At 44.3% G+C, this 25,419-nt stretch overlaps 1 protein-coding gene across 1 annotated transcript in view; it reads right to left on the bottom strand.

The window, feature by feature from the left end:
• Positions 1–25,419, bottom strand: part of LOC124776009 (actin cytoskeleton-regulatory complex protein PAN1-like) — a 110,100-nt gene that overhangs the window by 60,975 nt on the left and 23,706 nt on the right. Inside the window, exons 2-3 of the mRNA XM_047250850.1 lie at positions 14,053–14,298; positions 1,544–1,804 (exon numbers count right to left, since the gene is read on the bottom strand). Of these exons, the coding sequence (XP_047106806.1) occupies positions 1,544–1,804; positions 14,053–14,298 (507 nt within the window). The remainder of the gene's footprint in view (positions 1–1,543; positions 1,805–14,052; positions 14,299–25,419) is intronic.

Genomic DNA, 25,419 nt, shown 5'->3' with positions numbered 1-25,419 from the left:
TGAGCGACGCTGTTAAATGACGCCTAACGCCGAACGCTAAGGGAAATGGATATGGGTTGCTAAGTGAAACTTGTTTGTTGTGACTCACTTTACCAGCCCTCTCATTTTTACATTTATTTTAGAGGCGTGGGAACTAGAGATGCCATTGGGCTACTGAGAGTGATTGGGGAGAGGTACATGGAGAAGAAAAGGAAGGTGTATGTTGTGTTCATTTATCTTGAAAAGGCTTTTGACTGTGTCAATGGGACAAACTGATGGAAGTCCTAAGGAAACATGGAGTTGCCTGGAGTAATAGACGGCTAGTTAAAATTTTATATTTGAACCAGAGAGCAGGAGTAAGAATAGGAGGTGTGATGAGTGAAGAAATAGAACTGGAAAGAGGTGTAAGACAAGGCTGTTGTTTATCACCAGCACTGTTCAGTATACATCTGGAGGAAATTATTAGTGAAAGTTTTGACGGAAGGAGAGGAGCTTGTATAGGGGGTCGGAGAGTGGAGTGTATAAGAGTTGCAGACAACATGGTTGTGATGGCAGAGAGGCAAGAGAGATGGAACAAATGTTAGAGGATCTAAACAGAAAATTAGAAGAATGTGGAATGAAGATTAACAAGAAGAAAACGAAAAGCATGGTAATTGGAGGAAAGGGGACAAACTACCGTATGAAAATGGGGGGGAGAGGAAATAGAGCAAGTGAATAACTTCAGTTACTTGGGAAGTGTAATAATGGATGATATGTATTGCTCAACAGAAATTAGGAAAAGAATTGCAATGGCGAAAGAAGGATTCAAGTGGAAACAGAAATTACTTTGTGGACCACTAAACATAGATATGAGAAAAGACGTGCCAAATGTTACATCTGGAGCGTTGAACTATATGGTGTGGAGACCTGGACGTTGAGGAAGGAAGATGAGAGGTGATTGGAGGCACTAGAGATGTGGATATGGAGAAGAATGGAAAAAGTGAAATGGGAAGACCGAGTAAGGAATGAAGAAGTATTAAGAAGAGATGAAGAAGAAAGAAACATACTGAAAGTCATCAGAAAGAGAAAACGGAACTGGACTGGACATTGTTTGAGGAGGGACTGTTTATTGAAGGAATGAATAGAAGGAATGGTGGAGGGAAAAAGGGGAAGAGGAAAAAGAAGATATCAAATGCTGGACAATATAAAAGGAAACAAATATTCAGAAATGAAAAGACTAGCTATGGACAGACAAAAGTGGAAGAGGCTTAACCCACGACAAGACCTGCCGTAAAGCAGAATAACATACTACTACTACTTTAGAAACACGCTGTATGTACTGTATTACGCCAATTGCAGACGGGTGAAAGGTCGAAACGCGTCTTGACAAAAATAAAGCTATTTGGAAACGTGTCTGGTTAACTAATGTAATCTACAGCAACATAAACTGCATAACTTAATATTGTGGATCTGCGTTTGCAGGACTTCTTTTTCTAGTTTTGACCAGTACTCTCTGTTGCAAGAATATCGGGCACTTGTTTTCAGTCGCCCTGTGAGTGAAGCGGTAGTTGCTGGGTTGCCGTACCTGTATGACCCCCGGTCGCGGCGCCGGCGTGGGCTCCAGCGCGTTGCGCAGGCCGAACTGTCGCAGCGACGGCCTGACGACGCGTGACGTCAGCGGGTGCGCAGCCTGCGTCAGCGGCGCCTGCTGCCCAGCCGAGGTTGCGTGGGCGGCGGCGGAGGCGCGGTCGTTCGTCTGGAAGCCCGTGCCGTTGCTCGCAGAGTACGAGACGCGTTTCAGAGTGCCGCTCTCGTCGATGAAGCCGAACATGCCCTTCACGTTGCCCTGCAACGAAACCATCATTATGACACCGATGTCCCACATGGTTATTGCACTTCCTTGTACAGTAGTCCAACATAAATAGTGGCCGCGTATGACAACCTTTCTGAAGACAGAGCAGCTCGTATGTAGGAATGTATATGGTGTCTAAAAGAAGCTTTCTTGTCAAAACCAGCTTTTCCTACAAGTTCACCGAGCGAGGTGGCGCAGTGGCTAGCACACTGGACTCGCATTCTGGAGGACGACGGTTCAATCCCGCGTCCGGCCATCCTGATTTAGTTTTTCCGTGATTTCCCTAAATCGCTCCAGGCAAATGTCGGGATGGTTCCTTTGAAAGGGCACGACCGACTTCCTTCCCCGTCCTTCCCTACTCCGATGAGACCGATGACCTCGCTGTCTGGTCTCCTCCCCCAAAAACAACCCAACCCCCTACAAGTTCAAGAGATCAGAAGGCAATTGAAGTGGAACTCATGTTGACGCTATGTTGATTTACAGAACCGTGACATAATAAAAAAGGTCCGTGAGTGCGGAATATCTGAACAGATACCTGATTGCATTGAAAACTTGCTATCACATAGCACTCACAAGGGAAACGTAGACAGAACTTATTTATTTTTTGGGGGAGGGGCCACCTACTGGTCTCCAATTTGGGTGTCTCAGCATTCCTATTATAAGAATTTGACAGATCATAGGCATCAGCATGATGTCATTTGTGCCGGCCGGGTTGGCCGAGCGGTTCTAGGCGCTTCAGTCCGGAACCGCACTGCTGCTGCGGTCGCAGGTTCGAATCCTGCCTCGGGCATGGATGTGTGTGATGTCCTTAGGTTAGTTAGGTTTAGGTAGTTCTAAGTTCTAGGGGACTGATGACCTCAGGTGTTAAGTCCAATAGTGCTCAGAGCCATTTGATGTCATTTGTGGCAGGCATTACATCACGGGCCAGTACAGGCTTTTGGCGTGTTGTGTTCGCCTGCGTATCGACTGATGTACACCCCTCTACACTGCTCGGTAGATTCTGGCACTAAATGCCTTCGTTTATTTGACTTAGGTGTGGCCAGTTGTACTCTACGGTGCTCCTGTAGTCTCGCGGCGCCAGTCGTGCTATGTCCATTCATTCTGTTGGTCGCTCATAGACTGCAACCGTTGTGCACAGTACGATAGCGCACGCAGATGGTAAACATGCGGATATGAACCTCCTTCACGGCACAGCAGAAGGGAATGAACGAGCAGCAAGACGACGAATGAAAAAATTTCCAAACAGAAGAATACCAAACAATTAGACTCTTAGAGCTGTGGACAGGGGTTTAATGGAATATGTAATTTGTGGTGTGCCACGGTTAGGTCAGCCTCAGCTGAAAGGAAAGGGTTCTGAAAAAATTGCTGGAAGTGGTAGATGAAGATCCGACCATATGTACCCGCCGTATAAGTGCCACTGTAGGTGTTACTTAATCAAATGTATGGGGCCACATTTTACCGGTAGAAGGTAAAAGAGCTGACACCTTTAGACTACCCTACACCTCAGAATTTCTGCAGGGGTTACTCGAGCACCTTGCTGATGGTCGCATACGCGTCGAGGTTCTCTCAGCAGCGGAGGTTAAATACCCTGTACACGAGTTGGAAGCAATGACACTTTTATTTGGCCTGGAGAAATAAGTTCTATTTGGAGCACAGACATTTAGTATTAGAAACTGACAATCAGATGCTACGCTGGGTATTGGCTAAGCCTCCTAAAAGTGGAAAGAGAGCATACTGGGCAGTTCTAATTTCAGATTTCCATTTTGTTGTAAAGTTCATGAAAGGTTCTGACAACTATCCGGCCGATGTCCTGAGCCGTATGTTTAGCGGGGATCAGAAGTCTGCTGAGATCATGCAGTCAAATGCTAATCACTACTGTAGTGCAGCTACACTAATCGATGCCTTCGGGATCCGGAAGAGCAATAGCAGCGGGATCAGGCGCCAAGAGTATTAAGGATCAGCTCCTTAGTGGGAAATGAGTAGCTGCGTATCATTTTAACAAAAGTTTCGCATTTATTGTACCAGCTACAACGGGAAGTTAAAGATGTGTCTCCTCAGAGAGTTATTCCAGCCTGTATTTAAATATCTTCATCATCCCTTGTGTAAGAATAGTTCGGTTAATTTTAAGACCATTATGAAAATTGAAGAGCATATTACGTGGCCATCCCTTATTTCACATGTTAAGAAGTTGGCCAATGAATGTCAGGATCGTCGATCGGCCAATCCCACTCCCAGTAGTCACCGTGATTTGTTGCTCTCTAGTCGGGAAGAGAGTCCGATGAACAAATTATTTCTGGATTTTTTAGGTTTGTTTCCACCTACTAAGAGTAGCAATAAGTATATTTTCCTTTTGAAGGGTGCTTTCACCTGGTTTGGTTCAAATGGCTCTGAGCACTATGGGACTTAACTGCTGAGGTCATCAGTCCCCAAGAACTTAGAACTACTTAAACCTAACTAACCTAAGGACATCACACACATCCATGCCCGAGGCAGGATTCGAACCTGCGACCGTAGCTGTCACGCGGTTCCAGACTGTAGCGCCTAGAACCGCTCGGCCACTCCGGCCGCCTCACCTGGTTTACCTAGCATGTCCCAAGCAGAGGGGTGGTTGTGACTATGATGATACAGCATTTAGATAACTCAATTTCTCACCTTGGGCTTCCCAAGATATTAGTCAGTAACAATTCATCTATCTTTACTTCCAGATAATTTAGCAAATTCTGTTTTGATAGTGCCATAGCACCACCTATGCTTTTAATTTCGCCAATGGTAGTTTTTACTTTTGTATTTGCTGAGTCAGTTCTCCCGACATTTATTTCTTTTTCGATTTCTTTTTCTTCTTTCTTGCAAACACTTCGCCTTGACTGCCCCGCATTCTTGTGTTTCCTTCTTTCGTCGATCAACTGAAGTATTTCTTCTGTTAACGGACGCTTCTTCACGTTTACCTTCCCTTTACCTACGTGTTTCTGTGCAACATCTGCGTTTAGCTTTTTTAGAGATGTCCATTCCTCGTCATGTTAACTGCCTACTCTGGTATTCCTTTTCGCAGTAACTATCCACATCCTTAGCGAACTCCTCAGTACTTCAGTATCCTACTTCCTCCCACACTGATTCTTTCGGACGATTCTCTAATATTCGGTCTACTCTCCGTTACTAAATTGTGATCTGAGTCTATATCTGTCTCCTGGGTACTCCTTACAATCCTAAAATCTGTTTTCGGGATCTCGATGTGACCATGATGTAATCCAGCTGGAATCTTCCCGTGTCTCTGGGGGTTTTCCAAGTATACCTCCTGCTCATATGATTCTTGAACAGATTATTCGCTATTACCATCTGTAATTTATTGCAGAACAGAATTATTCTTTCTCCTCTCTCATTCGTACTGCTTAGACCATATTATCTCGTAACGCTTTCTTGTCTTCCTTTCCCCACAACCACATTCCCATCCCCCATGATTATTAGATTTTCAACCCCCCTTTACATACTGAATTTCTCTGTATCTTCATCTTCTGCTTATGACGTTGGAATGTACACCGTAACTATCGTTGGTGGCGGTGGTTTGCTGTGAAATCTGCTGAGAAGAACCCTATCGCTCAACTGTTAACGGTTGCTCACTGCGTCTTGTCACGGTCCGCACGGCTACCCCCGTCGGAGTTTCGAATCCTCCCTCGGGAATCGGTGGGTGTGTTGTTCATAGCCTAAGTTAGTTTAAGTTAGAGTAAGTAGTGTGTAAGCTTAGGGACCGATGACCTAACCAGTTTGGTCCCATAAAAAAAAGAAGTAGCTCACTGTCTGCTCTACTTCCCCATTGGCAACAAGTCCTACTCCGTTTACACCACTTTCTGCCTCTGTTGATATTACTCTATATTAGTCTGTACAGAAATATGTATCTTTTTTTTCGATTCATTTCACTTATCACGACTGTTCTAGATTGCGCCTTTGCACTTTCCTTTTCAGATTTTATAGCTCTCCTACTACGTTCAAACGCCTGACATTCCAAGCTCCAACTCCCGCCGTTGGTCATTCCATCTTATCTCGTGGTCGGAGATTCGAATTGGGAAAAAATTCGGAATCTTTTGCCACTGGAGAGAGCATCATGGCACTTTTCCAATTAAAGGCCACATGTGAGTACACACTGTATATCTTTAACACAATGATTGCTATTGCCTTCTGCATCCTCATGCTGTTGATCATTGCTGATTCTTCCGCTTTTTAGGGGCAATTTCCCACTCCTAGGGCAGAGATTGCCGTGAACCTCTGTCCACTCCTCCACCATCTTTAAGAGGGCCGTTGATAGAACGAGCGTGAATCGTTATGTCGGAAGTCTTCGGCTGTCACTACTGATGTTTTTTTTTTTTAATTTTTTTTAACTTAAGCAGTGTCTGGCTTCGAACCCTTGACTCAGATCGTTCTGATTACTAGTCAAAGACGATCCCCTTTTTTTGTCGTTGTTCATTGCATTTGGGCGTGGCGGACGTTACATGACACCCATTCATGTTCATCGTAGACCCTTTCACTCAGTTAGCGCTCTGACCGAACACGATGAGCTACCGTGACGGCGTTCGTGGGTGTATCTTATTTATGATCGGTCAAATAATGTTTCTCTGGTGAATATTTTATATTGTTTTATAGTTGTTCCTTGCCTGTTCTAGTTTCCTGTCTGTACAGTTATTTACCGTATCTTTCACCAAATGTTTTTCGATGCCTGATGTATGTTTTTGGGAACTTGTGTTAGTTAAGATGTTTTGGCCTTTTGCAGTAGGAATTGAAGTCATATTGCACTTCGTTGGTTTTACATAGTGGGGGAACCATCTGAGTGAGGTCAAGGTTCCCACCATCTGTAATTGCTACTTAAAATTCAAATATCAATAACTTATTAGTTCATCTGAGCTTGTTAATTTCACACGCCAAAAGAAATTTCTAACAACTTTTTGAAGAAATTTTTATGCAATATTTTTATCTCTATTAGATAAAGTGTTACGTCTTTTGTAACCTGGCACCTTATCACTTCCAACTTCTCAGTAGCTGTAGTACTACATTTTAATTCCAGCCCCATCCAGCAGTTCACACCAGCATGCCTCATGTTGTCCAAGAACTCCTGGGAGCATGCATATCTTCTGGCCGCTGAGAACAGCGCCATACGCGAAGAGGAGCCGCGTGAAGGCAGAGCTGATGGCTCTCTAACTACGGTGACTGTAATAGCACCATCAGCTCGAGCCGGCACCGTTCTGCCATGGGCAGTGGCGGACAAGGCTTCAGTTCGGCACAGGGAACCATGCTTGGCTCGTTGGCCGAAGTTGGTTTCATTGACACAGATGGCCCAGGGATTGGTCACTGTTGTCAGCCGAGACAGGCAGACGCAGTCAAGTGGCGGAGATGGGGATCGGCCAGTGAATGGAAACTACTAGCAGCCCTGAGTATGAGAACCACCTGCCGAAGAGACGAATCAGAAAGTGTTTGGCAGAGCAGCGTCCCTGGCAAACGGACGACTGAGACTGATAGACGTTTTCTGTCATCAGTGGGCAGCGTTCCGGCTGGAGTGGCGGATGGAGCCAGGATTCACGAATCCAAGGAGTGCAGCACAGTCGGGAATGAAGAGCTGGTTGCTGTTGCGTGTTTTTGAGTTCAGCGGTTGGAGGAGTGTGCGTTTGCTCTGTTAAGTGCTGGCTGTTCAAAATGGTGCAAATGGCTCTAAGCACTACGGGACATAACATCTGAGGTCATCAGTCCCCTAGACTTAGAACTACTTAAACCTAACTAACCTAAGGACATCACACACATCCATGCCCGAGGCAGGATTCCAATCTGCGACCGTAGCAGTAGCACGGTTCCGGACTGAAGCGCTTTGAACCGCTCGGCCACAGCGGCCGGCAGTGCTGGCTGTAGTGCAGACGAATGAGGCAGGACTGGCCTACCTGAGTTGCCTCTTGATCGTACGGTGAAACACGAGGAGACCACTATCGGACGTAGCGTGTTCAACTGAAAGACTACTGGCTGAGCGAAGTGTGCCTAGTGAACATTAAACTGTCGTTTCTGTTGGGTTTCACTGCTTTACCGCTATGATGTTGTGTATGCTGAAGAATGTATAGATCGTTCGTCTGTTCTCACATTGTGCTCCCTTATTGTAGCGTTGATTGATTCTACTGGAGGAAATTAAACTCGCAAGTCACATTTTGTTGCTCTGAGCTCTTTGGTCTCGATTATTTTCCATGCACTCTGGATAGTTTATATTTGTTAACAACATTTTTTAAAATCTGATTACTGATTTCTTTGGTTGTTGCTCGTTTTGTATTCGATTGCATTTTTTATACCTGTTAATAAATTGAATACATTTACTTAAGAAGTAACATCAATCCCCAGCCATTTATTACTCCCCTTAGTTCCTACATGGCAACGGCCTTGCCGCAGTGGATACACCGGTTCCCGTGAGATCACCGAAGTTAAGCGCTGTCGGGCGTGGCTGGCACTTGGATGGGTGACTATCCATCCGCCATGCGCTGTTGCCATTTTTCGGGGTGCACTCAGCCTCGTGATGCCAATTGAGGAGCTACTCGACCGAATAGTAGCGACTCTGGTCAAAGAAAACCAGCATAACGACCGAGAGAGCAGTGTGCTGACCACACGCCCCTCGTATCCGCATCCTCACCTGAGGATGATACGGCGGTCGGATGGTCCCGATGGGTCGCTTGTGGCCTGAAGACGGAGTGCTTAGTTCCTGCATCCCTGATGTTTTACCGAATGTGATGGCTTAAAGTTTAATCTTCAGATATCAAGAATAAAAACCGTATGCACTGGGATGCTGCCGTCTCTCGGTCTGCCATGGGCCACCGCAAAGGTATGCTGCTGTTTACAAATCATCTCAGATACATATAAACTGTGAAGGGAAGGGGGAAAGGCGGAGAGATTAGAGATTTTTTATGAATCTTCTGACCGGAAGAGTTAAGCCCATATTAGAAAAGTAGATATATGCTCTATGGAACGACTATTAATATTCTTACGTACAAGAACCAAGAAGGTACAATGACAGTGGAAGATCAAGATAAAGGGTTCTGATTAAAAAGGGCCTAAGGTAGGGTGCGGTCTTTCTCTTCCACTTACTATTGGAACTGTATTTCGAAGAAATATTGAAGAAAATAGATGGGAGATTCGGAAATGGAGTTAAATTTGAAGAGCAGGACTATGTAATGACTCAATGACAACTTGCCATCATCTGTGAGAGCTAGGAAGAATTACAGCACTTTCTGAATGGAATGAAAAGTCTACAAGCACAGAGTACGGATTTAGAGTAATCCAAAGAAACACAAAAGTACTGAAGAGTAGCAGAAACTAGATCAGAGACAAAGTTGACAGCAAAACTGGACACGATGCAGTAGACCTAGATTTCTGAGAATGTGCGTCTGGGTCACGTCATTGTATGGACGAAAATAATGTTCTTTGAGCAAGACTGGTCAGCAAGTCAACAAGGAAATTGTTGCAACAGACATTTCCCAGTCACGTGATTCTGTCGTTTGGTGACACTGAATGGCCTCTTTGTTACCCACACATCCCAGCAACAAAATTTTTTATGAGATTGTTTAAAGTCTAAAGTACGTGGCAATAAAACAACTTAGTGGGTCTGAAAACAGCTGTAAGGAATGAAACTCAACTGATACCAAATGAAACACTTGAAAAAGTTATGTAACAAGAGCTAGTTCAATTTAAAAAAAGGCAGTGTTTGTTATTTTCCTGAGTTTTCATGTACCATATTACTCACTACTTAAATTTTTGAATAAAATCACAGTAAGTATACATGTGTTCATTATTTATTATTACCATGTATATGAGTTGTGGCATCACGTAATAACTTTCATGAAGATGAAAGCCACTGATTATGAAATCTCTTGAATGGAGGGCCTTGTATGAAAATAAAATACAGAAATACGATATTTTACCAGAATTCCTAGCCTCATTCGGCTAGCAACGAGAACATGTTCTAACCTTTGATGATATCGTACAGTGCAAAATATTTTCCAAATTTTTAGACTGAAATCGACGTTTTGCTCAACACCGTTTTCCTGAATTTGTCACAAATTTATGTGAATGGATCGAAGACCATCGACGGCAATAAAGTAGGAGGTGCATTATACAACAGCACAAAACATTATCAAGCCCTGTATTCTCTACCAAAGGAGTCAACAACCCATTACAAGGAGGCCGTCGCAGTTAGGAATGGAGCAAAATACGACAAATCTCGCACACGAAGCAATTCGGTGATAATAATCAGTTCCGTAGGCGTACTCAAGAGCCTTATAAATCCAAAATGGAATGAATATGTGTGCCTTATTATTACAGGCATTATTAAAAAGCAAGCAAGAGTAGTCACAAATTTCTTGTGGATTCCGTGGCACAGAGCATGTTTCACAATAAAATAGTAGACATGTCAGCGAAATCATCGATGAACTAGGATGAAATCTTAAATGAGAGACTTCCTTATCAACGTATGCTGAGCTTAGTCCATGAAAAAGCGAGAAACGACTGACAGATGCAATCGGATTCGACCAAGATGTCAAAAGGAATACAATGTGGTCAGCTGCAACCTAGAATAGCTTTGTCCCCTTGGTTTACTGATTGAAAAAGGAGCAGACGATTCATATGAACAATAACGTGCATGCGATTAAATCATGGCAAAGTCCCAACCCACCTGTCCCAAACAGGACTGAAGGAATCTCCATCGTGTGATTTACAGAATGAAGAAGGAGACGTGAATCGTCTACCATTCTTGTGTACCATATACAAGACACAACAGAAACCCTTTATCAGCGCATTGGTTCATCCCAAGATTCCTCTTCCGACGTCGGCTGCAGTGTTTTTGTCACTCGGAGTGCATTAGTATTAAATGTGATGTTCAACCAGTTATATATGTGTGACCTAACTATCTAGAAACACTGCACAGATGATGTGTGGATATTTGTATGATGATGTTACATTTTCCTTTTATATTGGTATAGTATAATCACTTTATGAGTAGTATGTAGTGGCGACATTTATCAATCACTTATTCATAACCTAATTTTGTTGTAAATAGCTATTCACGAATTGGACAGTAGAGTAACCATTAATAAAGATGTTTTGTAAGTATAATGGATGACTGTATCGCGATCTACATCTACATCTACATCCATACTGCACAAGCCACCTGACGGTGTGTGGCGCAGGGTACCTTGAGTACCTCTATCGGTTCTCCCTTCTATTCCAGTCTCGTATTGCTCGTGGAAAGAAAGATTGTCGGTATGCCTCGTGTGGGCTCTAATCTCTCTGATTTTATCCTCATGGTCTCCTCGCGAGATATACGTAGGAGGCAGCAATATACTGCTCGACTCCTCGGTGAAAGAATGTTCTCGAAACTTCAACAAAAGCCCGTACCGAGCTACTGAGCGTCTCTCCTGCAGAGTCTTCCACTGGAGTTTATCTATCATCACCGTAACGCTTTCGCGATTACTAAATGATCCTGTAACGAACCGCGCTGCTCTCCGTTGGATCTTCTCTGTCTCTTCTATCAACCCCATCTGGTACGGATCCCACATTGGTGAGCAATATTCAAGCGTTTCCTTAGGATTCTTCCAGTCAACCTCAGTCTGGCATCTGCTTTACCGGCGATCAACTTTATATGATCATTCCATTTTAAATCACTCCTAATGCCTACTCCCAGATTTATGGAATTAACTGCTTCCAGTTGCTGACCTGGTATATTGTAGCTAAATGATAAAGGAGCTTTCTTTCTATGACTATGGCCAAATACCAATAAAATAAACTAATAAAATAAATCTTCAATATTACTCTCAGGCAAATTGAAAATAGCACACCCAGAGGGAAGAAAGATACAAAGGCGAAACTTTGTGCAAATAAGTACAGTGAGATCCGATATGCAAATGATCCAAGTTTGGTGCCAATGCGCTTTCCCACAGAACCAGCACTGGCGCTGCAAGTGGGCAGGATAGGGTCTTTAAACGGCGCACAGTGGACGAGTCACCACATACCTTCTCGAGGGGGACTCTAGTAGGTCCAAAATGCCAGTTAGACGTGTTAGACGACCCTACTCACAAAAAAGACAGTTTGGGAGATGCCTAATCACCGGCAATAAAACCAAAGGCTTGTCGACACGCCGAGCGGCTAGCCAGGTCGATCGTTCAGTATGTTCTGTCAGACGATGTTGGGAGCAGTGGACACGAAATGTCACTCACGTATCACGTACGGAGTATGGAGCGACCAGGAAGACGACGAGGCGAGAGGATGGAAGGATCGTGCGGCAAGCGATCAGAGATCCTACAGTGACTAGATGTACCGGAGCCAGTTGTTCCACAAACCATTTCCAGACGTGTTGTGGAAGCGATTTTGCAATCCAGGCGTCATTGTGTACTGCCGTTAGCAAAGAGACATCGTCAACTCCGTCTGCATTGGTGCCAAGCCAGAACGACGTAGACTGCCATAGACTGGCGACACGTGGAGTTTAGTGATGAATCCCGATTCGTTGGGGGCGAATGGTAACCTCATACGAATGTGGAGGCAGTCTGGTTAACGATACAGTTTCATTCACGCTGTTCGCACGTCACACTGCTCTCACAGCCGGTGTAATGGTCTGTGGAGGGAAAGGGGGGGGGCGGAGATATCATAGCCTTCGGTAGCCGGTTCTCTCTAATTCTGGTATGTGGAACATTAACTATCAACGTTATCTTGATGAAAGTCTTCAACTCCATGTAGGACCCTTCGTACACGATCTTCCAGGGGCAATTTTCCAGCAAGTTAATGCTCGTCCGAATACCGTTCAAGATGATCAAAACTTCCTTCATCATGTTCCGAATCCTCCGTGGCTGGCCTGCTCCCCAGACTTGTCCCGTTTGTATCTACATCTATATATATACTCCGGTAGCCAACATGCGGTGTGTGGCGGAGGGCACAATTCGCGCCAAAATCATATTTCCCCCCTCTGTTGCACTCGCGGATCGCACGAGGGGAAAACGACTGTCTGAACGCCTCAGTACGAGCTCTTATTTTCCTTATCTTTGAATGGAGATCATTGCGCGATCTGAAAGTTGGTGGTAATAATATATGTTCTACATCCACGGTGAAGATCGGATTTCGGAATTTAGAGAGCAGCCCTTCTGTTTAGTGCGCCGTCTATCTGCAAGTGTGTCCCATTTCAAACTTTCTATGAGATTTGCAACGCTCTCGCGATGGCTAAATGTACCGGTCACGAATCTTGCCGCTCTTCTTTGGACCTTCCCAATCTACTGAATCAGACCCAACTGGCAAGGGTCCCATACAGACGAACAATACTCCCAGATTGGACGAACTAACGTATTGTAAGCTATGTCCTTTGTTGAAGGACTGCATCGCTTCAGGATTCTACCAATAAACCGCAATCTAGAGTTCGCCTTACCCTTACTTGTGTAATCTGATCGTTCCATTTGAGATCATTTCGAATAGTCACACCCAGACACTTGGCGAATGTTACCGCTTCCAAAGACTGGGCATTTATTTTGTACTCGTACATTAATGGGGATTTTCGCCTTGATATATGCAGTAGGTTACACTTACTAATATTGAGAGATAACTGCCAGTCATTACACCACGCATTTATTTTCTGCAAATCCTCATTGATTTGTTCACAACTTTCGTGTGATACTACTTTCATGTAGACTACAGCATCACCGGCAAACAGTCTCAGGTCGCTGTCGATACCATCAACCAGATCGTTTATGTAAATCGTAAAAAGCAGGCGACCTATTACGCTGCCCTGAAACGCCAGATGCCGCTGTGTCACGCTGCACATTATTTGGAGGTGGCTGTTCAAGATTTGTGACTAGGACAACACCAGACGTCTCTTCAACTCGAAGCCGGATCGTGTTGCGACGTGCATTGCAGCAAAAGGTGGTCCAACGTGTTATCGATGTTCCACCGTATCTGTCTACTTGTTGTACTCACTGCATTTGTTCATATGTGTTAATTTGAGGATGTCTAAAAAACTTCATTTCGGTCAGATGCTCCCTCCTTTGTGCCCTATTTTCAAAGTTACTGAGTGCAGTAACGGGAGCCATAAACGGCAAAAGTTATAGAGAAAGACAGATAACAGGTGTACAAAAATAACTGAGGACGTTGGTGTAAGTTGCATCCTGAGATGAATAGATTGGCATGTGAGAGGACATCGCGGCTTGCCACATCAAACCAGAAGACTGACGACTCAGGAAACAATGTGGGCGACTGACCTGCACATCCCTGGTTTCAATCTTGAAGGAGCCGTCGGCGGCCTCGTAGCCGAAGGTGTAGGAGCCGTCGTCGTTGACGCGGTTGATCTGCTTGAGGATGGCCACCTGCTCCTGAGCCTGCGCCTCTTGCTGCTCGTCGTCACCGCTCAGGTCCTCCACGGCCAGTGGTGGGGGTCGTGATGGGGGCCCGCAGCTGCCGCGCGTCGCCCAGCACGCCAGCAGGCACAACAGCCACAGGACACATCTCTGCAATACCATCACCACCACCTTAGTCAGGAGTCACTACTGAATGTCCAAACTCCAGTATCACACAGAGCATAAGGTAGGACACTTGGTTCCTACAGTGTCGAATCACTGAAAACTAAACTTTCTCAATAATACGTAGGTGGATATCCCTCAACATTACGTATAATATCTACAAGAGACTGAGATTAAGTCCACAGGGGACATATCTGGGGATCGAGCAGGCCATGATACAGGACCACCTCTGCCAATCCACGTTTATGGGAACCGTCGGTCCAGGAATCGACGCACACGAAGACTGAAGTGTGCCGGCGCCCCGTCATGTCGGAACAACACGTGTTCCCTTGTAGGGAGCGGGAAGTCTTCCAGCAACTTCCTCAAATTGTAGCGTTCTTGCCGTGCGACGGCGTCCCTGTCCAGGTAATCTGCTAAGTGACCCGGTCTCACGCAGACGTTGGTACACAGCAACAGAGGTCGTATGATGCCGGATACGGCGATTAGGATATTGTTGTTGATAAACCCGCTGTACAGCTCGTCCGTTGTGGTGTGCTACGTAGTAGGCACCAACCATATCAGTGTACTCACTCCAGGTGTATCGATCCATTAGTAAACAGAGACAATGGACTACTACACTGGTGGACAGCAGTTGCCTGCAACTGAAGATCGTAATATGGCCTCTAACGACTGAAGAGCGTAATATGACCTCCACTGGTTTAAATAATCCTCATAGGAAAAAATGACATTAGGGAAAAATATTTTTTTTTATGTCCCCTACAACCTCCTAGAGTTTGTCGGTTTAAATACTTTTCACCCTGTAGAGTCAGTAATCAGAAACAGGACTTAGTTTTTCATTGCTGCCCGTCTTCAGTTTTGTACGACATTCATATACGCTCTCGGTGGCGCATCTACAGGGTGAAAAGTATTTAAACCGACAAACTCTGGGAGGTTGTAGGGGACATCAAAACAAATATTTTTCCCTAATGTCATTTTTAACTATAAGGATTATTTAAACCAGTGGAGGTCATATTACGCTCTTCAGTCGTTAGAGGCTGTACTATGATCTTCAGTTGTTAGAGGGCGTATTACGCTTTTCAGTTGTAGGCAACTGCTGTCCACCAGTGTAGTAGTGCATTGTCTCTGTTTACTAATGGATCGATATACCTGGAGTGAGTACACTGATATGGTTGATGCGTACTACGTAGCACACCACAACGGACGAGCTGTACAGCGGGTTTATCAACAACAATATCCTAATCGCCGTATCCGGCATCATACGACCTCTGCTGCTGTGTACCAACGTCTGCGTGAGACCGGGTTATTTAGCAGATTACCTGGACAGGGACGCCGTCGCACGGCAAGAATGCTGCAATTTGACGAAGTTGCCGGAAGACGTCCCGCTCCCTACAAGAGAACACGTGTTGTTCCGACATGACGAGGCGCCGGCACACTTCAGTCGTCGTGTGCGTCGATTCCTGGACCGACGGTTCCCAGATACGTGGATTGGCAGAGGTGGTCCTGTATCATGGCCTGCTCGATCCCCATATATGTGCCCTGTGGACTTTTTTGTATGGGGAGAGATGCGCAACCTTGTTTAGGCAACTCCTGATGCATCAGAGGATCTGGTTGCCCGGATAGCAGCAGCAGGAACAATTCAGGATACTCCTGGGGTTTTTGCCCGTGTCAGACAGAATATGATACGACGGTGTAGCCTTTGTTTACGTGTCAATGGAGGCATTTTTGAACATGTACTGTAATTGAAATTGGGTTGTGTTGTCTCTTGGTCATAAAAAAATGGAAAAGTGTTTGTTGGTTTAATTAATTTGCCGCCAGGTAAATCTTCCTCTACCGGTTTAAATACTCCTCATAGGAAAAAATGACATTAGGAAAAAATATTTGTTTTGATGTCCCCTACAACCTCTCAGAGCTTGTCGGTTTAAATACTTTTCACCCTGCAGAGTCCACCCAGTAATCAGATGTGCCAGCAAAACCTTCAATGGATAGAATCATTTGCAGGCTTAATTTTTGCTAAAGATTGTAGCTTACCAGTCATAGTCAGCAACTGTTATCGTAATTGTATACAAAACATTCTGGTTACAGATAACGAACTGCAATGCAGTCCAGTGTAGAAAATTGCCGAAAAGTGCAGGAGGCTCCCTTCTATGACGAGTGTATTGGAAAGTTGGTGCAAAGCTACGACAGATGTCCATTCCGAATAGCCCTCGTATTTTCTGGGCCACATTAATTTTGCCCACTCTGTAGTTTCGGGTAATCGAAGAATTACTGGTTTCGATCCGTTGCAGGTATAGCTGAGAAAGGGGGCCTTCGCAATGTTCCTACAAACAATCATGACACCTCTTTGATTCACACTGCAGACCCTAATTTTTTCTGTTTTTTTTTTTCGTTGAATATGTTGTCTTATTTAGTGTATGAGAAGATGAAAGAAGCAACCAACATATATTATGAGACAGGTTCACAATGGGAGATACGGACACACACCTTTCTAGGTTACTTAATCGCTCATACTGGGTGGGAAACAAGAAGTGTGTTGAGTTTTATCCACAGGATTTTTCTTTTATAGCACGACAGGTATCAAATAATAAGTGAGCCTTCGAGAAACAGTAGGAGAAAGACAGAGAGAGAGAAGGGTGGGGCGGAGGGTGGGGCCATGGAGGCAGGAAGTTACCAGTAACAATCACCGAACGCTTTTGGATGCTTTTTCTTCACATTCCCTAAGAAAGGATAAAACACGCATTGTCAAATTTCTGTGCATTTCTTCCTGGTTTACAATTAAAATTTATTGTGCATAAGCTGTCAATACATAAACTATGTGACAGCTTTCATTCTCTTGTCAAAGACTACAAAATATTGCAAGCGCGAAAGTTAACTGATCTGAAAGGAATTCTTACACCAGTTGGACAATGACCCAGTTAGCAAGATTCCCTCTCCTCAAGCGTAGCTTCAACGAACTGAAATCACTAACTCCTCGATTTCTCGAAAGCTGTTAAGTAGCCAGCCTAACACGTGTTAGTAAAATGTTGTTTTCGAGCGTACCCACTGCCACACAATGTAAAGTGATCTGTGGAGCATAGATGTAATTGTAACAGTTGGATATATATATGGCGAGAAAACTTTTTTAAGTAAAAACGAAATAAAAGTTATTGTTTCTGTTGACGCAAGCAAATTATATGCCATTGCCCCTAACTGCAGGATGCTTGAAAACATCTTTTACTTTGAGAAGTAAAATTAGCTTCCATCTGTTGGAACGCCGTTATCAGTGACTAGATAAGGTCAGATGGGAATATAGCATTTCATAAAACGATTACTATTCATGACGTCAGGGCAGGTAATAACGGGAACTCTTTGAACGTGGTCACTGTCGATACAGGTGTAAACAGGACAGTCACACCATTGGTAAATAATTGCGAAATGTAGAAAAAACAAGAAAGGTTATAATGTAACAAAGAAATATTAATGTTTAACGTTCCGTCGGCGGAGCAGTAGCTCGAATAAAAAACGGTGGTGAAGGATTCCCATTCAAAGGCAAAGTTTATCGCTTACATTTTCGCTGTTCAAATTAGTAAAACTGCAGCATCAGGCACGTCGTTTTAATTTGTTATCTCTCTTCCACTAACTTTGTTCGCAAGACATTTTGCAAGTAGTATCTATATATATCACTGAATGTACCTGTGAAATTACATCATTGCACGACACATAGATCAGAAGGTACGGCGCCAAAAACATTCACTGGACTGAATAACTAGCGATTTTATACATGAGATCTCGATTGCTTAAATAATCGTGGTTAGGCAAGCAGCGCCCTGATCCTGTTAGGCGGGCAGACCAGGGGGCTCCTTAGAACGGTCAAAGATGATCTGGCATTAAGGAAACCTGGTATCTACATATACCACGTGAATGTTGTATGTCTTACATCAGTCAAAGCGCTAGAACAGTTGAAATAAGATGTAAAGAACACCAAAGACAAACCAGTCTACAACAGGCCTCTGAATCATCAGAACAGAACATTGCCTGCAGCTTGAACACGCCACGCATTCTTCCATTCGCTCCAGACGTTCCTTCCAGTTTTATTTATGTTCTGATTTGTTTTAAACTGCAAAAACATTCAGTGTTGCCTAATGCTTTCATTAGGCATCCTGTCCAAGTTAATGCAAACTTCGACTGCTCGTAAAAGCTTCATTTCAGCTGTCTGAACAAGGCTACAATCTTAGCTCTTCATAACCTATGTCTGACTTCAACACAGTAGAAAAGGTAGAGCAATAACCTCATAGAATTTTAATTTTGCGTGTCTTCGTGTATTGTTTAACGTTCTGTTCATAGTGGCATATATATTGCGATATCTCTGTAATTTAATGTCTTCATTCTTATCTTCGTTAAAATGATATAGCTGCATAGGTACTAAAATGCGAACTTATTCCAAAATCTGATCTTCAATTTTGTTTCGTACTGGATGCACACTAAGACAGAAAACAAGAAAAAGAAAAATCTACGCACTCCAAAGGGATTCCCCTAATGGGACGGAAATCGGAAGGTGTGACGTACATGTACGGACAAACAAATGATTACAAATTCAGAAAAATTGGATGATTTATTCAAGAGAAAAAGCTTCACGACGCTCTGACCCTAATGCAACCAGTTATTCAGCTTGACACTGATTGATAGAGTTGCTGGTTGTCCTCCTGAGATGTATCCAGCCAAACTCTGTCCGATTGGAGGATTAGGTCGTCAAAATCCTGAGATGCTCCAAATATTTTCAGTTGCGGAGAGATACGGCTATCTTGCTAGCCAAGGTAGGGTTTGGCAAACACGAAGACAAGCAGCAAAACTCTCACCACGCGCGGGCGGGCATTATCTTTTGAAATTTTGGAAATGTGTGGTAAGAACTTATGGGACCAAACTGCTGAGGTCATCGGTCCCTAAACTAACACACTGCTTAACCTAACTTAAACTAACTTACGCTAAGGACAACACACACCCATACCCGAGGGAGGACTCGAACCTCCGACGGGGGGAGCCACGCGAACCGTGACAGGACGCCCCTGACCACGCCGCTACACCGAGCGGCTCGCTGAAATAGAAGCCCAGTTGGACTGCCATGAAAGCCAACAAAACGGAGTGTAGAATATCGTCAACGTATCGCTCTGCTTCGGGGGTACTGCGGATGACAACCAAAGCGGTCCTGCTGTTTTAAGAAATGGCAGCCCAGAGCATCACTCATGGTTGTCGGGCTGTACGGCGAGTGACAGTCAGGATGGTATCCTACCGCTGTCTGGGACGTCTCCAGACACGTCTCCGGCCTGGAATCTCATTGTCTGGAGTAGAATTATCTTCAATGATGAGCCCCACTTTGAAAAAAGCCCCGATGACCAACGAAGACGTGTCTGGAGACCTCCTGGACGGCGGTGGGATGCCTATCTGACTGTAAACCGCCATACTGCCCAATAGCCAGGAATGATGTTCTAGGGTGCCTTTTCCTTTCATAGCAGAACCCCTTTGGTTGTCATCCGCTGCACCCTTACAGTACAGCCGTACGTCGACGATGTTTTATAAACCGTTTTGTTGTGCTTCCTGCTGAGCCATGCCATCCTGGACGCACATTTCAGCAGGGTAATGCCTGCCCTCAGACGGCGAAAGATTCTACTGCTTGTCTTCGTACTTGCTATATCCTGCCTTGGCCAGCAAGGTTGCCGGATCTCTCCTCAATTGAGAACGTTTGGAGTATTATGGACAGAGGCCACCAGCCATCTCGGAGTGACAGCCAATTGGACAGGAGTTGGCACGATATCCTTCACGAAGACATCCAACAACTATATCAATGAATGCCAAGTGGAACGACTGCTTGCATAAGGGCCAGAGGTGGTTCAACGCGTTATTGACTTGTTGAATTTGTGAAGCTTTTTTCCTTGAAGGTCCTTGAATAAATCATCGAATTTGTATGAAACTGTACTCATCTATTTGCCTGTAGATGTACATGTCGTCAACCGGTTTCCGTCCCATTCTGACAATTCCTTCGTGGTACTTCGCCTTTTTTTTTTGAATCGTTTAGAATTAAGTTGCGGATTGATTTTTATAGTTCATTAAAATTTGTCATTAAGTCAATATCATCAGTGTATACTAGTATGTTACTATACACAGGGTGTTTATTAAACTTTAAGATATGCGAATTTGAAACTTTACACACATATTTATGAACCTCTCAATATCAGATTACAGATGTACAATATGTCCTCCATCAGCGACACGAACAATACCACATCGATACTCAAATTCCTCCCATATTCGGTCAAGCATGTACTTCGTCACTGATGTTATGTCCGCCTCTGGTAGCTGAGTGGTCAGCACGACAGAATGTCATACCTAATGGCCCGGGTTCGATTCCCGGCTGGGTCGGAGATTTTCTCCGCTCAGGGACTAAACGTTGTGTTGTCCTTATCATCATCATTTCATCCCTACGCAGTACCCGTGGTCTAGGGGCGCCGGCACGGTAGCTCAGCGTGTTCGGTCAGAGGGTTAGCACCCATCTGTAATAAACAAACTGAGCTAATCGATCAACAACGAACTTACGACGTCCGCCCCGAGCAGATGCAACGATCAAACGCGAACAAAATGAGATTAAAAAAAAAAAAAGGGTACCGTCTTTGACTAACGATCAAAACGTCTTCGGTCCCGGGTTCGATCCCCGCCGCTGCCTAAATTTTGATAAATAATCAGCAATGGCGGCCGAAGACTTCTGGCATAAGAAGTCAGCCTCATTCTGCCAACGGCCTTGTCAAAGAGGGCGGAAGAGCAGATAGAGGTTCAGGGCACTCTCTTGTCCTAGGGGTGGGAAATTGTCCCTAAAGGCGGAAGAATCAGCAATGATCAACGACATGAGGATGCAGAAGGCAATGGAAACCACTGCATTAAAGACACGTAACGCGTATCCAACGGACATGTGGCCTGTAATTGAAGAAGTGTCATGATGATCTCTCCATTGGCAAAAGATTCCGGAATAGTCCCCAAAAAAATGGTTGAAATGGCTCTGAGCACTATGGGACTTAACAGCTGCGGTCATCAGTCCCCTAGAACTTAGAACTACTTAAACCTAACTAACCTAAGGACATCACACACATCCATGCCCGAGGCAGGATTCGAACCTGCGACCGTAGCAGTCGCGGAATAGTCCCCCATTCGGATCTCCGGAAGGAGACTGCCAAGGGGGAGGTTACCATGAGAAAAAGATTGAATAATCAACGAAAGGGTAACGTTCTACGAGTCGGGGCGTGGAATGTCAGAAGCTTGAACGTGGTAGGGAAACTAGAAAATCTGAAAAGGGAAATGAAAATGCTCAATCTAGATATAGTAGGGGTCAGTGAAGTGAAGTGGAAGGGAGACAAGGATTTCTGGTCAGATGAGTATCGGGTAATATCAACAGCAGCAGAAAATGGTATAACAGGTGTAGGATTCGTTATGAATAGGAAGGTAGGGCAGAGGGTGTGTTACTGTGAACAGTTCAGTGACCGGGTTGTTCTAATCAGAATCGACAGCAGACCAACACCGACAACGATAGTTCAGGTATACATGCCGACGTCGCAAGCTGAAGATGAACAGATAGAGAAAGTGTATGAGGATATTGAAAGGGTAATGCAGTATGTAATGGGGGACGAAAATCTAATAGTCATGGGCGACTGGAATGCAGTTGTAGGGGAAGGAGTAGAAGAAAAGATTACAGGAGAATATGGGCTTGGGAGAAGGAATGAAAGAGGAGAAAGACTGTAACAAGTTTCAGCTAGTAATAGCGAATACCCTGTTCAATAATCACAACAGGAGGAGGTATACTTGGGAAAAGCCGGGAGATACGGGAAGATTTCAATTAGATTACATCATGGTCAGACAGAGATTCCGAAATCAGATACTGTACTGTAAGGCGTACCCAGGAGCAGATATAGACTCAGACCACAATATAGTAGTGATGAAGAGTAGGCTGAAGTTCAAGACATAAGTCAGGAAGAATCAATACGCTAGGAAGTGGGATACGGAAGTACTAAGGAATGACGAGATACGTTTGAAGTTCTCTAACGCTATAGATACAGCAATAAGGAATAGCGCAGTAGGCAGTACAGTTGAAGAGGAATGGACATCTCGAAAAAGGGCCATCACAGAAGTTGGGAAGGAAAACATAGGTACAAAGAAGGTAGCTGCGAAGAAACCATCGGTAACAGAAGAAATACTTCAGTTGATTGATGAAAGGAGGAAGTACAAACATGTTCCGGGAAAATCAGGAATACAGAAATACAAGTCGCTGAGGAATGAAATAAATAGGAAGTGCACGGAAGCTAAGACGAAATGGCTGCAGGAAAAATGTGAAGACATCGAAAAAGATATGATTGTCGGAAGGACAGACTCAGCATACAGGAAAGTCAAAACAACCTTTAGTGACATTAAAAGCAACGGTGGTAACATTAAGAGTGCAACGGGGATTCCACTGTTAAATGCAGAGGAGAGAGCAGATAGGTGGAAAGAATACACTGAAAGCTTCTATGAGGGTGAAGATTTGTCTGATGTGATAGAAGAAGAAACAGGAGTCGATTTAGGAGAGATAGGGGATCCAGTATTAGAATCGGAATTTAAAAGAGCTTTGGAGGACTTGCGGTCAAATAAGGCAGAAGTGATAGATAACATTCCACCAGAATTTCTAAAATCATTGGGGGAAGTGGCAACAAAACGACTATTCACGTTGGTGTGTAGAATATATGAGTCTGGCGACATACCATCTGACTTTCGGAAAAGCATCATCCACACAATTCCGAAGACGGCAAGGGCTGACAAGTGCGAGAATTATCGCACAGTCAGCTTAACAGCTCATGCATCGAAGCTGCTTACAAGAATAATATACAGAAGAATGGAAAAGAAAATTGAGAATGCGTTAGGTGACGATCAGTTTGGCTTTAGGAAAAGTAAAGGGACGAGAGAGGCAATTCTGACGTTACGGCTAATAATGGAAGCAAGGCTAAAGAAAAATCAAGACACTTTCATAGGATTTGTCGACCTGGAAAAAGCGTTCGACGATATAAAATGGTGCAAGCTGTTCGAGATTCTGAAAAAAAGTAGGGGTAAGCTATAGGGAGAGACGGGTCATATACAATATGTACAACAACCAAGAGGGAATAATAAGAGTGGACGATCAAGAACGAAGTGCTCGTATTAAGGAGGGTGTAAGACAAGGCTGTAGCCTTCCACCCCTACTCTTCAATCTCTACATCGAGAAAGCAATGATGGAAATAAAAGAAAGGTTCAGGAGTGGAATTAAAATACAAGGTGAAAGGATATCAATGATACGATTCGCTGATGACATTGCTATCCTGAGTGAAAGTGAAGAAGAATTAAATGATCTGCTGAACGGAATGAACAGTCTAATGAGTACACAGTATGGTTTGAGAGTAAATCGGAGAAAGACGAAGGTAATGAGAAGTAGTAGAATGAGAACAGCGAGAAACTTAACATCAGGATTGATGGTCACGAAGTCAATGAAGTTAAGGAATTCTGCTACCTAGGCAGTAAAATAACCAATGACGGACGGAGCAAGGAGGACATCAAAAGCAGACTCGCTATGGCAAAAAAGGCATTTCTGTCCAAGAGAAGTCTACTAATATCAAATACCGGCCTTAATTTGAGTGAGAAATTTCAGAGGATGTACGTCTGGAGTACAGCATTGTATGGTAGTGAAACGTGGACTGTGGGAAAACCGGAATATAAGAGAATCGAAGCATTTGAGATGTGGTGCTATAGTCGAATGTTGAAAATTAGGTGGACTGATAAGGTAAGGAGTGAGGAGGTTCTATGCAGAATCGGAGAGGAAAGGAATATGTGGAAAACACTGATAAGGAGATGGGACAGGATGACAGGACATCTGCTAAGACATGAGGGAATGACTTCCATGGTACTAGAGGGAGCTGTAAAGGGCAAAAACTGTAGAGGAAGACAGAGATTGGAGTACGTCAAGCAAATAATTGAGGACGTAGGTTGCAAGTGCTACTCTGAGATGAAGAGGTTAGCACAGGAAAGGAATTCGTGGCGGGCCGCGTCAAACCAGTCAGTAGACTAATGACAAAAAAAAAAAGACACGCAAGTCGCCGAAGTGGCGTCAACTCGAAAGACTTGCACCAGGCGAACGGTCTATCCGACGGGAGGCCACAGCCACACGGCATTTCCATTTACTGATGTTATGGCAGTACGGGTCAAGGTCTTCGACTCTTCCAGGTCCTGTGGGAGTGGTGGTACAGAAACGTTGTCTTTAATGAAAACCCAAAAGAAGGAGTCAGAGGGTGTCATCAAATCCGGTGGCAGTGGGGTCCAGCTGAGACATGCTAAGTCACCAGCTTCTTGACGACCAATCCAACTGTTCGGTAGAGTTTCATTCAGATATTCACACACTTGGCGCGACTCCAGTGAGGGGGTGCCCCGTCTTGTTGAAAAATGTAGTAGTCTTCGTGCAACCTCGGAAACAACCAGTTTTGTACCGTAGCTAGATACTGCAGACCGTTAACCGTGTTTCCATCAAAGAGGAATGGGCTGTAAACTGATGATCGGGATGTCGCACAAAACACATTGACTTTGGGCGAATCTCGTACATGTTCAATGGCTCCATGTGGGTTCTGTAGGCCCCAAATTCGGACATTGTGTTTTTTTACTTGACCACCAACAATGGAAAGTCGCTTCATCACTGAACACTGCGTTTTGCGAAGGTGTTATCATTGTCAATAACAAGAAGAATTTCGCTACAAAATGCCACACGTTTGCGTGTGTCATCAGGACGCAGCGATTGTAACAGCTGTAACTTGTACGGCTTCATAACCAACCGACGTCTCAAAACAGGCCAAATTGTTGTTGTAGGCAGTTGTAACTTCCGACTGTCAAGACGAGTTGATTTTGAAGGACTACGTTGGAAAGCAGATCGAATTCGTGCAACATTTTCTTCAGGAACACGAGGGCGGCCAGGACTCTTTCCTTTACATACACACGCTGTATCTAGAAACTGTCGATACCATCTGCGAATGTACCTCAACCTGAAACGTTTTTGCACTGTAATCACCGAATTGCACTTCGTAAACTTGAGAACACCAAATTAAT

The sequence above is a fragment of the Schistocerca piceifrons genome, chromosome 2 (genome assembly GCF_021461385.2).
Source record: "Schistocerca piceifrons isolate TAMUIC-IGC-003096 chromosome 2, iqSchPice1.1, whole genome shotgun sequence".
Lineage (NCBI taxonomy): Eukaryota > Metazoa > Arthropoda > Insecta > Orthoptera > Acrididae > Schistocerca > Schistocerca piceifrons.
The sequence above is the reverse complement of the archived record's forward strand: the minus strand, read 5'-3'. Positions and strand labels throughout refer to the sequence as shown.